A 16,222-nucleotide genomic window follows, 5' to 3' on the forward strand; every position below is an offset into this window, starting at 1 on the left:
CTGACGATTAGACAAACATTTTCTGCCGCTGAGAGGAAACCACTGCGCGTGTCCTGGAGCGCCGCGCGAGAGTGAAAGGTGGGGAGGGGAGGAGGGAGAGTAAAAGGTGGGGAGGGTGGGGGGAGTAACAGAAACACGTAGTTGCTTGGATTTTAATCGGTGCGTTTTGCATCCACTGAAAACAAAGATGTTAACAAATAAACTGGATAGTATGCTGTACGTTTAGTGATATTTTCACAGTTGCGGTCTTGACTGGTCTTGAAATAAAATGCCAAGTCCTCAGCGCCCGAGACCGAGACAAGACCGAGACCAAATGCGGTCGAGTCCGAGACGAGACCGAGACCATCAAAAAATGGTCTTAAGACCGGTCTTATGACCAAGACCAACTTCGAGTACCACAACACTGCTCCAAAGACTAAATCACACACCATTTCCCTCAAATACATTAACAATGTATTTATGTTGCTGTTTCAGGGAGTTCCTGTCTCCTTCTGGGGCTGCTGCTTTAACTGTTACTTCATCACACATTAATAAAAATCTACATTTTTTAATTCTAATTGCTAGTTGTGCCATCACAGACACATAGTTACGATATCCTGTTTTGTTGCAGGGAAGAGGAGTGCAGGCTGTGTTAATAAGCACTCCAAATTAAGATGGATAACAATGCTTACAATGCTTATGTTTTGAATAATAAAGCATTATTTTGGTTCAGACTTATTGTTGAACGTGACATTTTTGCCATTTTGGTGGTATTTGGAGCTTCTTGTAGTGCGTTTTGTCAGTTTGACCTAATTTCCAGATTTAAGTAATTATACTCCTATCACAAAACTACAAAGAAATACTTAGACCAAAAGAAAAATTATTCCTACAAAAATAATAAACACAGACACACAAATAAATATACAAAGCAACATCAGATTTTTTTCCAAAGCAACTAAACACAAATTAGTTTCACTGATCAAATATGTGAAAAGAGCAACCAAAAGCATGCCACCGCAGTAACACGGCAGAAAATGTAAAGGTGTTTTGTAAGAAGAAGCATCTTCATGTCTTCAATATGCACATTTAAAAACCCAAATCCTAAGTAAGTGGAAAATAATTTCAGTGAATTTGTGTTTTTGTGCTGTTTCGAACCGTAAGGTGTAGAGCAGAGCGGTCAGAAGACATCGGCGTTTCTTACCGGAGGTAGTCTCTCCGGCACAGGATGAGGTTGGCTTTGGTGTAGAGCGTGGAGCCCACCTCACCCAGCCTGCAGTCACAGCAGGCACACTTCAGGCAATCCTCATGCCAATATTTATCAAGAGCCTTCAGCAGGTAGCGGTCCTTGATCTTCCGGTTGCAGCCGGCACAGCCTTTTGGCTTTGCGTCCGGCTGGACAGTGAGCATTTGTATACCTGGAAGCACAGAAACAGTCATTAAACACTGAAACAATGGTACGCTCTAGAATACCACTTCACTATTTATTTTTATTTTATTTCAGTTTGTTCATTAGTCCTGTTGTTTTGATCCATTTCTTAAAACACACAGCAAAGCACTGAGCAGAATTAAAGTCAAGAAGTGGCCGGAGTGTAAAATATTGTTTAAATTTAACAAATTGTTTAACAAAAAATAAGTTTATGAAATTCTACTGACGTTACAGCTAAAATACAGCCGCTGTCTTCAGACATTGTGACATGCGGGGTGCTGTCGTGATGCACACATGAATATACAATCAACATTCAGTTTTAATACAATATTAAAAAGCAGCATATTAATAGAATGTTTCTTTTAGCAAAAAAAATAAATACAATAACTGGTCATACTTAAGTATAGTGAAATACTATATAATCCATAATAAATCATCTGCTGGGCTAACATAAGTTCAGTTACAGTTGATTTTGTAAGACTAAACTGAAAACTGTAAAACAGATTTTGACTTTATTTTCACTTGGATGTTTTCAGATAAAGCTGATCAAATGGCAAAAATAAAAATGTCTTTAATGACTAGTTCATTTAACACCAAAAAGTGATTTAATTCATTTATCTCTTGTAAAATCATTCCGTTCTCTCTGAGTGGAGTAACAGACTAAATGTGTTCCTGCTGGAGGAACTGATCTGTTTAAATCAATCCAGATTCATCCTGTATGGTTTACATTAACACAGCCTTATTGTCTGCATTCTGACTGATTTCTTTGGGTCACTTAACTCATCCTGTGATTCTCTGCTTTTCCTCCATACAGCAGTTTTTTTGTTTTTGTTTTTTGCCAACTGCACGGCTGCAGCTTTACTCCAAGGTGAAAGATCGTTGTGTGAGAGGAACTATTGATCTTAGTGCATAAAGACTGAATTAGAAAATCTAAAACACACACAAACTGTTGCAGCGTGAGTAAACTGAGTGTGCTGAACACTGAAACATAAGATCATTACAAACAAACTCACAGCTCTGTTTAAACTGCCTTTGAGACCAATAGGCACACACACAAAGCCACCACCTCCAATTTGGCCCATTTTAACTTGACCTGATGTGTGTGCATGTGTGTAAGTGTAAAGAGGCGTGGTTCCAGGCAGTGCTGTGTATTGTTTGGCCTCAGCTCACTGTGGAGAGCCTTTGTTGGCCCTGTGGGTGCTAGGAGCCGCCTCACAATGAGGCTTTAAATTAGTATTCTCCTTCCATTCCCTGAGGAGCACCACAGCCTCACTCCTCTTTGTCCCCCATCACACACACACACACACACACACACAACTTGTTTCTTCTTTAAAATGAAGTAGGGTAGTTTGGGTCACTTTTAATTACACATATGCCAGAGTAAGGAAGTGTTAGCCAAAATTTCACCTCAATTTTGGGGATTTCTTGGAGCAAGTGACTGACGCTAATTTCCCAGCAGGAGACAAGTTGCTCATGTGGGATCTGGTTGATGATGTGTGTGAAGCAACTTTAATCTGAAAATCACGCAAACAGGATCGGGCTGCTTCTCTGTTGTAACTAACTGGAAATGTCCTTAAAAGGTGCAGGGCATGCTTCTGCTCCAGGCTGTTCAAAGTTGTTCTCTACCGCCTAAAAAAGTCCACTGCAGGGTGCAGATCTGAATAAAACAAATGTGCACAGGATCAAAGAAGTGTGCAACAGGATTTTCAGCTCATTTGTTCCGGTGCTGGCTGCTGATTTGTTAATTGGCTGGATTTAGACAGCAATGCGCCTCGGCTGCTGTCCACTAAGCACCGCTGATCCGTCCGCCCTCGTTAGCACTACAAAGTCCTGCTGCTCATTACCAACGCAAAGGGAGAAGGAGTCTGCGCCCTCCTCTTTGCTTTGCGATCAGGAGAGAGTGAGAGAGCCATGGGCTGGTTTTGTTCACTTGGCTTTTATGATAGGAAGGGGAAGTTTGTAATAAAGTGAGACAGAGCAGCCGGAGTCCGGCGGTACCGGGCTGTGGTGCTGCTGGCTCCGGGTTCTCCCCGACACGTCTGCTCCAAGACGGCCATCCAGCTGCCGGCCGATCGGTGGCAAGACGCCGACATACCATCCACTTTAATTACTGTTGCTATGGTAGCCCACAGTAAATTAAGCCCAATATCATGTCGATTGTAATCAGACCCAATTTGTGTTCCAATCAAACATAGCGAACCCCTTATCACAGGCATCAGAACACCAACATCTCGTGTGAGTGATGTTGTATACATGGAGGGCTGCCGGTGGATGTGAGGCGGAGGGTTGGAGCAGCAGCAGAGGCAGGTCACGTCACCTTCCAGAGACACGCTGGGAATTCCTCCCAGAAAAACACCGAAACAGGCGAAGCGCAGCCTGCGCCGGCGCCCGTTCAAGGAAAAGCCAAAGAAAGCGTCTTACCGAAACTTTGCTCCCTTTTCTGCATTTGCTGAGCCACTGGAGCACCACCATGCAACCCGAAGCCACCGAGTTCCGAGAGCAGCTGTCTGCGAGCAGCCTGAGACCGGGCTTTGTTAGACACAGAACAATCCAGCACGGCGGCGGAGAGAGGAGGAGAGGCGAATAGAGGCAAGCAGCGGCCGACGGAACAGCAGGCGGAGGAGCTGGAGGCGAGGCTGCCGCTGCTCTACGCTCACATGGCGTGTGAGAGCACGTTTATCACTGATCGCAGATGCAGCCTGTGCGCAGAGAAGAGCTGGCAACAAATGACAGGATGACAAAGAGATGCTTTCCCCCACCCCCTGCGATGCAGAGACCATCTGATCCGGCAGCCAGCCTAATCACAGCGGCTCCTGCTGCACGCCGCTTCGCCAATCGGCGCTTTCAACGCGCCACAAGGCAGGGAGGCAGGCTGGATCTCCCCAACCCAATCCTCATCATTTAACACGCTCTGCCTTTACTTTGTTCTCATTTGCATACAGGCTACACTTCGTGCCTTGCCATCTAAATTAGGAAGCCGGGTATTTTAATTTAAAGCAACTTTTTATTTTCAGTCACCATCAACTGAGCATGAACAGGACGGGTGACGAAGTATTGAGGACTCGTTCTGAAACAATGAAGACTACATTGCCTCCAGCAAATCTTCAAACTCCTGAAATAATTACCTGAACATTTCCAGGATCATGCAAAGACCAACAATGAACCTAAAAGTGTTGGAACCAAAGTCTTTTCTGTTTAGGCTGGTCATGATAAGCAGGCCATACTACTGCTGCACACTGTGTAGCCTGTCTTCTGTTTCCATTCAAAGGAACACATTGCTGTCCTTTGTAAAGGGCTTCTCAGAAAATGTTAGTTCCAGTCTAATAAAATCATCCCAGTTGTTTTTCCACAAAAACAACTGATGAGAAAATAATGTTAAACTTATCCATTCCATTCCAAGAAGTGATACTTATCAATATCACTTATTTCTGAGATCATCATTCTTCATTCATGGAGATAGAGAATTGAATAGTTCTTTGCTTTTTTTAAAATCTGCTATTCCTCACCCATTAGTGGCCCAGTTTTGACTATAAAGCCCGTGCTGAGGCATTCACCCACCTCAGTAGCCTCCTAGCTTCCTTTTGCACACCCATGGTGTTCTAATGCCCTGATAAATGCTGGTTGTTCTCTTAACGCTCCAGCACAGAGAAGGAGGAGGAGACGGCAGTAGGAGGAGACACAAGTCAATAGTTGGCATGCGGCTTGAGCCTAAACTGCAGCGGTAATAAGATGGGTCATAAAATGCTCTCTGCGTGCTGTGATGAGTGATGACATGCATTAAAGCTGACAGGGTATTACCTGCCAGTAATTAGGTTTTGTCATGGATTGAATTATTTTAAGACTGCCTATCTCAGTAATCATGCAATTTGCTGAGGTGTGTGTGTTCGTGGGAGAGTGGGCTCCCACACCTCTCCCGTTTCCCTTCCACCCTCAATTAGCCAAGTCATCGTCTTTGTGAATGGAAGACGGAGACAGAAGGCGACATCAATTGGAAACACCAGCATCCTGCCAGCCACTCAGAGAGAGAGAGAGAGAGAGGTATGTTTTGTAGGCTAAAAATGTTCATGACCCCAGCTCTTCTCTGTGTCCTAATAGGTCACCAAACCTTACATTCGTTCTGGGGAAACAGATGATGAAGACAGTTCCTGGTCAGGCCAAGTGTAATTTTAGGTTAATACGGAGGAGTAGTGGTGTCCTGTCTGTGTCCTTGCACTGAGAAAAGGGTAGAGACTCCTACCTTGAAATGGGATGCAGCCAGGGGAGCCTAGGGATGCTGCTGCGGATGTTCCTAACTTGGAGACAAACTGTCCACGAGGCAACTTTCTCAAATTGAGTGAATTCCTGATCTTCTAGAGAAAACTTAGCAACCAAACTTAGAAGATGGTTTGAAAATCAGCCAAGCAGACTTGAAAGCACCCTATCAAACAGTGCAGATCCTGGATTTTGCTCACAGTCGTTCCATTCCCCATTTGCTGCCTTCTCTCCTTCTCCCTGCCCTGTATCTCTGTGTCTCTTTGGTTTTCTGACAGGAAAAGCGGTACAATGTTGAGCCTCCCCTTCTATTTAAGCCCCTCTACCAGGTCCCCAGTCGGCAGCACACTCCAGCTCATCCAAGAAGCTGACAAGCACCGTTAGGGAAGGCAGCGCATGTTGCTCTAATGGACCTCATTAAGCACTACTTACAGATGTTCTCTTAACATAATTGATCTGCAGTGAGTTGAGAGGACGGCAACCTATTCCCCAGCCCCCAATTATGGCCCGGTAATTAGATCCCCAACCTCCTGTTCTCCACATTCACCCTTCTAACATTCCGAAATATCAAAGTATCTCTTTCTCTCAAAGCGACCGCTCCCTCCCTCCACCATTTCACCTCCATGTCTCCTCCTTCCTTCCCTCCCACCCACAAGATACTATTGACAGTCAGATGTGCTAACCTTTGTAGTGTAGCCAGACTTGGCAACAAGCTACACTCACTCAAACAGAACTCACTCACTTTTCTTTACCTTCTTTCTCTCTTTGTCTTCTCTCTCCACTGGGACAGAAACAGAGGGAATGAGTGGCAATGATGGAGAGAGAGAAAGAGAAAGAGAGAGAGAGACCAAAGGAAAAGTTAGTACTTTCCATATTAGACTGACATGATAATATTCGTCAGGGGAGAACACTTTTTGACAATCATATATTTCATTGTCGGCCTCTGATGGAAATGACACATCTGAACAGAACGAAGGCCGGGTTGGGCAGAGTGGTACTGCGAACTACTGAGGTTAGTCCTCATTAGTTCCACCCATCTCCAGTCTAGCTGCAGTTCTAAGGATGAAAACCCTCTGGAAGACAGTAATGTTACGTTTATAAACTATTTCCACTCTCTACCTTCGCATCAAACCCTCCATAACTCTGACCATAACCCACTGACCCTTCCAAAGCCACCACCACCACTCTCTCATAATTTAACCCGGGTTAGAGGTCACCATCCGATGTATCAATACATGTATTTGTACTGAAAACATCTGGTACAGCCGTGTTGTTTCGGTACACTCGTACTACCAAACAAATGCATCATTGTTATGCTTGAACACATGCAGAATGTTCCTGTGCTGAATTTAGTACTTAATGCAACATTCTGCAGTGTAACTTTACAAAGTGACACCACCCTTACAAAAACATCCCATGAATTTCACATGTGGTTCCCATGTGCCACATGTGATAAAGTATTTTGTTCAAATGATCATTGGTTTATTCAACATATGATCATTGATCACGTTTCTCACATGTGCACCACACATGATCAGATTTTTTCAATGCAAAGATCTGGTGATTGTACTGAATATGTAAAAAAAAAAAAAACCCTATTATTTTACATGCAAAAATCACATCTGAAAATGATGTACCACATAAAAAATATACATGTGGTTCATACAAATTCTCAGATGTGAATGATGTGAGACACATGTAAAAGCACATGTATTGTGTGATTTTGGAATGCTTCATGGTAAAAACCCATGTTTTCACATCGAATTCACATGTCTATCACATGTGTATCACCCATGTGTGTTACATGTGATACACATGGATTTCAGACTTGTTTCTTTTGCATATAGTGTATCTCTTTTGACATACATTTTTGAAGGAAATCATTGTGGTGCAGTTGTTCCAGTCTGTCAGATTTAATTCCAGGACTCTATTACTCCTGAAAGATGTTAATACTCTGGAATTTGCCCCACTCAAGGTGGCAGTATGTTTGATTATACTTTCATTCTGATTTATTTTTTAAAAGTAATTAATTAAAAAAAAAACTTTAGTTCTTAATTTGAAGTCATTTTTATGATTACTCTGTTGTTTTATGGAAGGAATTTACTTAACATTTTTGCAAAAATATGTGCTTTCACAACTGGCCGCAGCTGATTAACATCTTTATTTACAATATTGATAAGAATAGTTCAAATAATCCCTCATCTACAGCTAGGAATCCCAAATAAGTTGAAAAGGATGGATGGAGAGAAACACAGAGAAAAAAAAGAAAGTAGAAAGTTCAAACCATCTCTTCTATCTGAACTTCAATCTCTAATAAGGATACAACCAGACTATTATGTTGTGTTTAGTATGAGTCAGGTTTTGGCTATGAATAAATTAAATCATTGTGTAATTAGTAATTGCTAATACAACTAATAATTTAGATCAAAATAACCATGTATTGGAACCACACTCAAGAAAATAGCTCAAATAGTTCCATCTCAGATATTATTTATAGCTATGTGCCTGAAAAGTTCTGGTTTTTAAAATAATAGATTAAGGCATAATGATGTTATCTGAACAGCAAGATGAACACAGACATTTTTTTAACTATACAAGGACTCAACCTTACAATCAACAAACTGTCTATGCTAACAACACTTTACTAAACTACCTCAGAAAAACATATTAAACTAAACCACTAGAGATAAAACATTAATTATAAAATAAAATTATAATAGAACCAGTAAAATTCTGCAATGATGTCACAGTTCAGAATGAATAATGAACATAGAGAAACCAGATTTATTTTGTGAGGAATTTAGAGTGTCATTATTAGTTTTAACTAATTCATTAAGGTTGGTTTACAGCAATACATACTGTGTATCCTTCAAACAGAAACAATAGAAATAACAAACATAAAATAAGCAACATTCCATACGCTCTCAGAGTTTTTTTATTCATAAAAACACTTCCTGCGGGTGAGCAGGTCCTGAAACACCCAGGCTGTCCACCTGGCAGCATCAGCCATATGAAACGGTGTCAGTCCTTCACTCTGGAGATCAGCTGTAATGACAGGAACAGCCTCATATCCAAGCTGTGCTTCTTGCTTCCATCATTGTAGCAGAAAATAGTTGGTGGAGATGAAAGGTTCACGTTTTGGTATGTAAACAAAACGAGCCGTTTCAGTTGAACATTTAATGGTAGAGATAAAAGTAGCAGCAGTTTTTTAAGACATGAGTTTTTCCTCCTTCTGAATTCTCTATTATGTTCATGTCAGCTTGACAATGTTATTTGCTTGAAACTGTAATTAAAAAGCACAGACAACACATAGTATTATGGGTAAAATATTGAAAGGATACTAAAGCAATGTGAAAAACTGAAATTGTTTTGAAGTATTCTGAGGTTCATCTCCAGATGTAATACTAGACATCTGGTTTGATTTCCTCTGAACACCATGAACAGCAGTTCTTCTCCAGGCTGTTTTCTACTATTGCTGTTGCCCCCATTTCTCCACATTAATGAGTAAGGCAGTAGAATTAGGCTGCCCACTGACTGTTAATGGGGCCTGTGAAAGCTGCAGAGTGGCTGCACCTCTCGTTAGCTGAGCAGGCTACTATTGATTGTGGCAGGCCACTAGGGGCTCTCTACCTGTGGTTGACTTTGTACTTGCACAGTAGTGGTAAGGGCCTGCTGAACAACAGGGACCACGTACATCTCAAACAAGGTCTATGAGAAGCCTATCAATTAGGCGTTGAAGGTCAAACAAACTCTCTTCTCCCACCCTCCACTTTCTCTGTCTCCCCACCGCTCCCTGATCTTGAGCCGACAGTATCTTTCCTGCTTTCTCCAAAATACATCTGAAGACTCCATTCAATTAAATATCTCTCAGCTCCAGCTGCTCCCTAAGTGAAAGGTCAACTTAGTCCAGGAGGCTAAAAGAAAAAGGCTTGGGTTCTTCACAACCCCTCCCCACAAGAAAGCATCCCCCAAGCAGGCGTGCTCACTCCTAATGATACCCACTGGTCAATACCTAACTAGCAGTGACAGATACCCCCAGAAGCAAGACTGCAGACCAGAGCCAATCGATCAGGTAAAAAAAAAAAACATATAATGATAACCTGCAGACATAATGTCAAGCCTTTGCACTGTCCCAATTGGTTGACATTCAGGTTGATGGTGTGGAGAGAAAGGTGGTCAGACATCAAAAGAAAGGTATAGCAGTGAGCTGTCTGGCTCTCCTGTGGTACTGAGAGGTTAACCCTCCCTCAACCGCTCTAATTATCCACACCGCAGCCCAAAGGAGCTCCACTGGGATGACCACCAGGCCCAGCAGCACACACTCATTCAATAACCATCAGCATAAACACCAGTTAATTGGCTTAAATTGAGCCTTATTGCATACATTTTATCAGAAGCATTTAGAATAAATACAAACGTGCACAATGGACTGTAAGAAAAAATTAATATTCATTTAGTTATGTTATGTTCTTTGAAGCATCTCAAAGATGATCAGTGAAAACAGCTCAAGGCTGTGAATGATTACAATTTTTTTTGTTTTCTATGTTTAGTAAATTTGCAAAAACTGAAACTTTTTGGTAACACTTTATTTGAAGGGGTGTGCATAAGACTGACATGACACTGTCATAAACATGACATAACACCTGTCATGAACATGAAAGAGTCTTTATGAATGTTTATGACAGTTGTCATGAAGTGTCATTCGGCAAATAATGACACTTTTAATGCAAAGTTGCTCTAAAAGTTGCATTAAAAGTCCATTAAAAGTGCCAACTTTGCATGATTTTGTAAATTATGATAATTTAATGCAAAGTTGACATTTTTAATGGACTTTCAATGCAACTTTAAGAGCAACTTTGCATTAAAAGTGTCATTATTTACTGAATGACAATTCATGACAACAGTCATAAACATCGATAAAGACTCCTTCATGTTCATGACAGGTGTTATATCATGTTTATGACAGTGTCATGTGAATCTTATGCACACCCCTTCAAATAAAGTGTTACCAGCTTTTTTTCATATCGACACAAATGCCAGGATGTTCTAATCCACAGTATTTACAGGATATTCACATTACAGGTTTAAATCAGTGTTAATCTGTCATCCAGGAGATGACATGCCTGACAGATTAAAAATGATAATTCACCCCAATCCCTCAATTAAGATGCAATAATATAAACATGGACAAGCAGCATTCAATGTTCCACCCTTCTCTAATCTGGAACAAACTTCTAGAAAACTGCAAAAATGCTGACAAACTGAGTTACTTTAAATCAAGGCTGAAAACACACCTGTTTGGGTCTGCCTTTGATTAATAACTGGAACATCATTAGTTTTAGTCTGGATTGCAAACTTTTCATAATCTTTTTCATTGCCATTTCAGTGTAATTTTTTATCGTTTATTGTGTTAATCATGTAGAGAACTTTGAATGCCTTGTTGCTGAAATGTGCTATTCATGCAACATGAATAGCAACATGCAATCATGACATTTATAATATAAATGTCATGATTATATTGATGATTAGAGGTGAACAGATGAAATAAATAAATAAAACAAACTTAGGGTTTTTTGTGAAGTTGCCAGACTCACAGAGTCATATCTCTGTTGTGCTATGACTATTAATATGCTCCATTCTCTCTGCTCTCAGGAATTATGATTTCTTAGAATTTCTGCTTAATAAAATCCATTCTATTCGGCGTCCTCCTTAGCATGGTAAGTAGATCCACAATATGTGAGGTAACCTGGAGAGTCTGATCTGTATTTGGATTATTTTTATTTAGTTAAGATCACTAAAAGTAAAATCTTGAAAAAAAAAAACCAAAACAAGATTCTAATAAATTGTGTGAGGATTTCTGAAATAATTAGATATCTGAAGTCAGGTTTCAGATCTCATTATAGAACATTTTAAAAACTATATATATGGAACTGTACACCAATGAAATGTCACAATCCAACATTATAGCAACCTAATGCATTAATACAACTGGGATATAGATTAGGGACAATAGACATGCTGTACATGGTTACATTCAAGACAATTCTTCAGTGCCTTCCCACTGCTTGCTGACCTATTGCTGCTTCTCTTCTGGGATTGCTTTACATCACACAGCATCTGGTCATGCATTTCCTGTAAGCATTTTATATAAGCAAACACAAAATCCATAGCTGGATTTGAATTTCTGCTCTGGGAAAATTGAGAACTGTGACCATAAGACCAATATGATCAGTATTTTTTAATTGAAGAAGCTGGGAAGTGATCCTATTGTATGACAGATATTGTCTGTGATTTCCTGGAAATACAAAGAAACTTTTTAACTTATTTTTGCAGAGTGTTGATTAAACAGTGGCTGCTCTGTGCAAAATTAAAAGTAATATAAAAGCGCTGGTCAAAAAGCTTTTATATGACTTAAATTCAGATGTAAGCCGATTGACAGATAATAACCTCTGGTCCCAAAACAGTGATAATCGCAAAGTAGCTGCCTGAAAGTAATCGACTGTTATATGACAGATCTCTGCAGAAGGATAAAACACACACAATGTGCTTGTAAAATATCTCACTTGTTTACAGTAAATACAGAAAAAAAAATAAAAAAAATTCCCTTCTCACCCTCCGCAGGTGGTCTCTCTCTTTCATCCTCTGAGCTCGGGTCCTCTACCAGAGGCCTGGGAGCTTGAGGGTTCCTCCAGTATCTTGGCTGTGCCTAGAACTGCACATTTCTGGACTGAGATGTCTGATGTTGTTCCTGGGATCTGTTTGAGCCACTGCTCCAGTTTGGGGGTGACTGCCCCAAGGGCCCCGATGACCACAGGCACCACTGTGGTCTTCACCTTCCAGGCCTTCTCCAGTTCCTCTCTGAGGCCCTGGTATTTCTCCAGTTTCTCGTGCTCCTTTTTCCTGATGTTGTGGTCACTTGGTATTGCTACATCCACCACAATGGCTTTCCTCTGTTCTTTATCCACCACCACAATGTCCGGTTGGTTCGCCATTACCATCTTGTCTGTCTGGATCTGGAAGTCCCACAGGATCTTAGCTCGGTCATTCTCCACCACCTTTGGGGGTGTTCCCCACTTTGACCTCGGGGCTTCCAGTCCATATTCGGCACAGATGTTCCTGTACACTATGCCCGCCACTTGGTTATGTCGTTCCATGTATGCTTTCCCTGCCAGCATCTTGCACCCTGCTGTTATGTGCTGGACTGTCTCAGAGGCCTCCTTGCACAACCTACACCTTGGGTCTTGTCTGGTGTGGTAGATCTGAGCCTCTATTGCTGTGGTGTTTAGGGCCTGTTCCTGGGCGGCCAGGATGAGGGCCTCTGTGCTGTCCTTGAGTCCAGCTTTTTCCAGCCATTGGTAGGATTTCCTGATATCAGCCACTTGAGTTATTTGTCGGTGGTACATCCCATGTAGGGGCTTGTCTTCCCATGATGGTTCCTCCAGCACCTCGTCCTCTGTTCCCCATTGTCTGAGACATTCACTGAGCACATCGTCTGTTGAGGCTTTGTCCTTGATGTATTAACTAGCTTCACTTGTCCTCGATATATAAATATATATATATATATATATATATATATATATATATATATATATATATATATATATATATATATATATATATATATATATATATATATATATATATATATATATATATATATATATATCCCAAATGTTGGATCAGTAAAGAGTCTACTGGCAGATCACGAACAGTTGTCTCTGAAAATTTCACACAGTCACATTCACCAGAGACTGGGCTGGTCATCTGCAGTGCTACGAAGGTGGTGAAAGCAAAAATGAGCTGTATGAGTACAACAGAACAACATTGTCCAACATGCCACTATTTAAAGCTTTTCAAGAGCAAACAAAGCTAAATCTGATTTTATTTACACTCTAACTGAAATTAAAGACAAGAAAGTGATTAGCTTCCTAAGTCTAGAAATATTTTTATCTGAAAGCACCACTAGGTTTCTTTTTAGAAATCTAGAATTTGACTGTTCTTACACACCTTTTAACCTAGCTTCCCTTTCTGTTGTTTTAGTGTTTAGAGTCAACAAAATATTATTAATAGCTTCATCTAAACCTGTATGCTAGACTCCATCCCAGCCAAAAATGAGCAAAAGAAGTTTGTCCTTTGCGTACCACCTTGAGCTCAGATGTGATTAACCTTTTCTCAGTGAATGGACATGTACCACAGGCCTGTAATGATCCTGTAACTACACCTTTACTTAACAGAGAATTGTTCTTGACAGGATGTCTTCATCAGTTACAGACCTTGATGCAGTTCTTTCTTTCTTTTTTTTATTTTAAAGTTACCAATCAAATTTGTGAGCATTTGCAAAGTAGTGATCTGTTTGATGAGTTCCAGTCAGGTTTGGGTGTTGGAGCTCATCATGGCATGAATTGTTCCAGATGTTAATGCCGAGGCACTTTACTGCTGGTTCAGTTTGAGGTTCTGGCCGTTGATTGGGAGGCAGATCCTTTAGTTGAAGCTCCTCTCCTGTGGAACCAGAACCCAGCTTCAGTCCATGAAGCAGACACCCTGTCTACTCTCTAGACTAGTTGAGCTTACCTGGATTTCCTCATTCAGTCTTCAAGTCCACCACACTCCTCTTCATCACCATCATCCTCCTGCAAGCATCTACCTGCCCCCCACCTTCGTTGCTGTCTGCTTCCACCTGCTCCAGTCTACATGGCCTGTAGTTTCTCCTCAGTTCCACACCTCCTGCTCTTCCTTCGTCATCCAGCTCCAAGTATCATGGAACTGCCAGATCAGTCTCACTCCTCCCTGGCGTCCTTCTCCGCTTCACCCAGTAAGCACAGTTCTTCATCTCAGTGCTTGTTCTTGTACTCATCTCTCTGTCTTCTCAGTCAGTGGGTCTCAACCACCCTGGACCAATAACCATCCATATTTCACCTTCTGTCAAATAAATCTTTTAAATCTTTGCTTGCCTTCTGAGAGTTTTTGTGCATGTGATGCATGTAGTGTCATGTTTTTATAAACTCCTGACCCAGTCAGGAGTTTAGCTTTAAAATTTCCCTTGTTGATTGTTATATTTACGGTCTCTGAAGCAATGCTGCTTTAGGCGTAGATTGCTGGATCACAAATTGAATACTTCACCTCTGCTACATTCTACTTTTCTCCAAGTTTTCTTTATTTCCTGTTATTTTATCTCTGAACTTTATATTCTCTGTTTTTTCTCAGTTTGTGTACAACTGGCCTGTCTTTCAGTGTTCTACCTGGTCTCACTCCTAGACAGCCATTGTCTGAGCTATTGCAGCTGACTCAGAGCTCATCTGTTCATCTGTGTCTCTCTCCTAGATTAAGCCGCAGAAGGAGCTACTACTGAGATTAATTACAAACTTTTCTTTAATATGTAAAGTACTCCTGAGTCTGTGCTTCTTCATTTTTGTGTGTATGCTTTGTCTACTCAAACTCCCAGTTCGTCATGATATATGGTTAAGTCATAATGCCATGAAAATGAAAATGTGATTGTTTTTAAAACCTCTGCGATATTTGGAGAGCCCTCAGTGTAGGTTCCTATTTAGAAGTCACTGACTAGCATGGTTTAACATAGCGTAATTATGACCTCAATACAAGAGAAAACATTTATATTTATAACAGTATTGAGTCCAATCAAATACAAAAACACTCATGCATGACATTTCAAGTCAGCTCTCAGACAAATGATCCTTTGGAGTGTCAGATAATTATTAGTGTTTTGCATGATTTAATTGATGAGGGCAGTAAAAGGAATATCCACCAAGTATTGATTACAGGTCTACTTAATCTGCAACTGCTGTTTTCATCAAAGTGGGACTCATATTCACGCTCTCTGCAAGGCAAGTTGAATGATAATTCACTGTGGAATCAGTTTCCAATTTTGCCCGAAGCCAGTGCCAAAGGCAAGGCCCATGCAGCATCCCTCTGGACAACAAGCGATTCTGTTTAAGGTGTCATATCAACAAGGAAATGTTCAGGACCAGGAGAATGAAGGGCTGCATAAATACAGATATAATCATTGCAAAAAGAAAGTACACCGTCCTGCTGTTTTACACACCCTTAGTTATTGTTTATTAAAGTTAAAAAGCTGGAACTTTTATTTAAAAAGAAATCATGAGCTGCTATTGCTGTTTGAAGTAATGCACTGCCTCCAGTCAAAAACAACCAATCAGAGCCAGGAGGCGGGTCTTAGCATATACTGCTAAATGTGCTAATAGCCAGAGAAACAACTTATCGTTCCAGGAAAACCATTTATCTGCCGTCATCGGTAGCTATGGTAACAACCTTAGCATTCATGGCAGCCTCCGCTGATGAGGACAAGCTATAGCGTAGCAGAGAAGACGGGATAGTGCGTGAGCAGTGTGTACATGAGGATGATTGACAGTGCTAAGACCCTCCTTATTCTGGTTGGTTGTTTCTGATTAAGTTGTGTATTTCTATTGTTGACACTGGGAGAAAGGCAGCTATATTTTTTCACAGATTATCTGTCTTTATGCCATACTATCACAACATAGTAATAGTTTTAGCAAAGGTGTAAAAAGTTATAAAACTTTTTAAAGTTTT

The 16,222-nt window shown here is 40.8% G+C and overlaps 1 protein-coding gene across 1 annotated transcript in view; it reads right to left on the reverse strand.

Annotated features, from left to right (window-relative positions):
* The window catches only part of lmo3 (LIM domain only 3), a 39,744-nt gene extending 34,965 nt beyond the window's left edge, over positions 1–4,779 (reverse strand). The window contains exons 1-2 of the mRNA XM_014970691.2: positions 3,827–4,779; positions 1,181–1,394 (exon numbers count right to left, since the gene is read on the reverse strand). Coding sequence (XP_014826177.1) covers positions 1,181–1,394; positions 3,827–3,851 — 239 coding nt within the window. The 5' untranslated portion in view covers positions 3,852–4,779. The remainder of the gene's footprint in view (positions 1–1,180; positions 1,395–3,826) is intronic.
* Between the last annotated feature and the right edge of the window lie 11,443 nt (positions 4,780–16,222).

The sequence above is a fragment of the Poecilia mexicana genome, unplaced genomic scaffold, assembly GCF_051168715.1.
Source record: "Poecilia mexicana isolate PSO_F unplaced genomic scaffold, ASM5116871v1 scaffold_23, whole genome shotgun sequence".
NCBI classification, from domain to species: domain Eukaryota; kingdom Metazoa; phylum Chordata; class Actinopteri; order Cyprinodontiformes; family Poeciliidae; genus Poecilia; species Poecilia mexicana.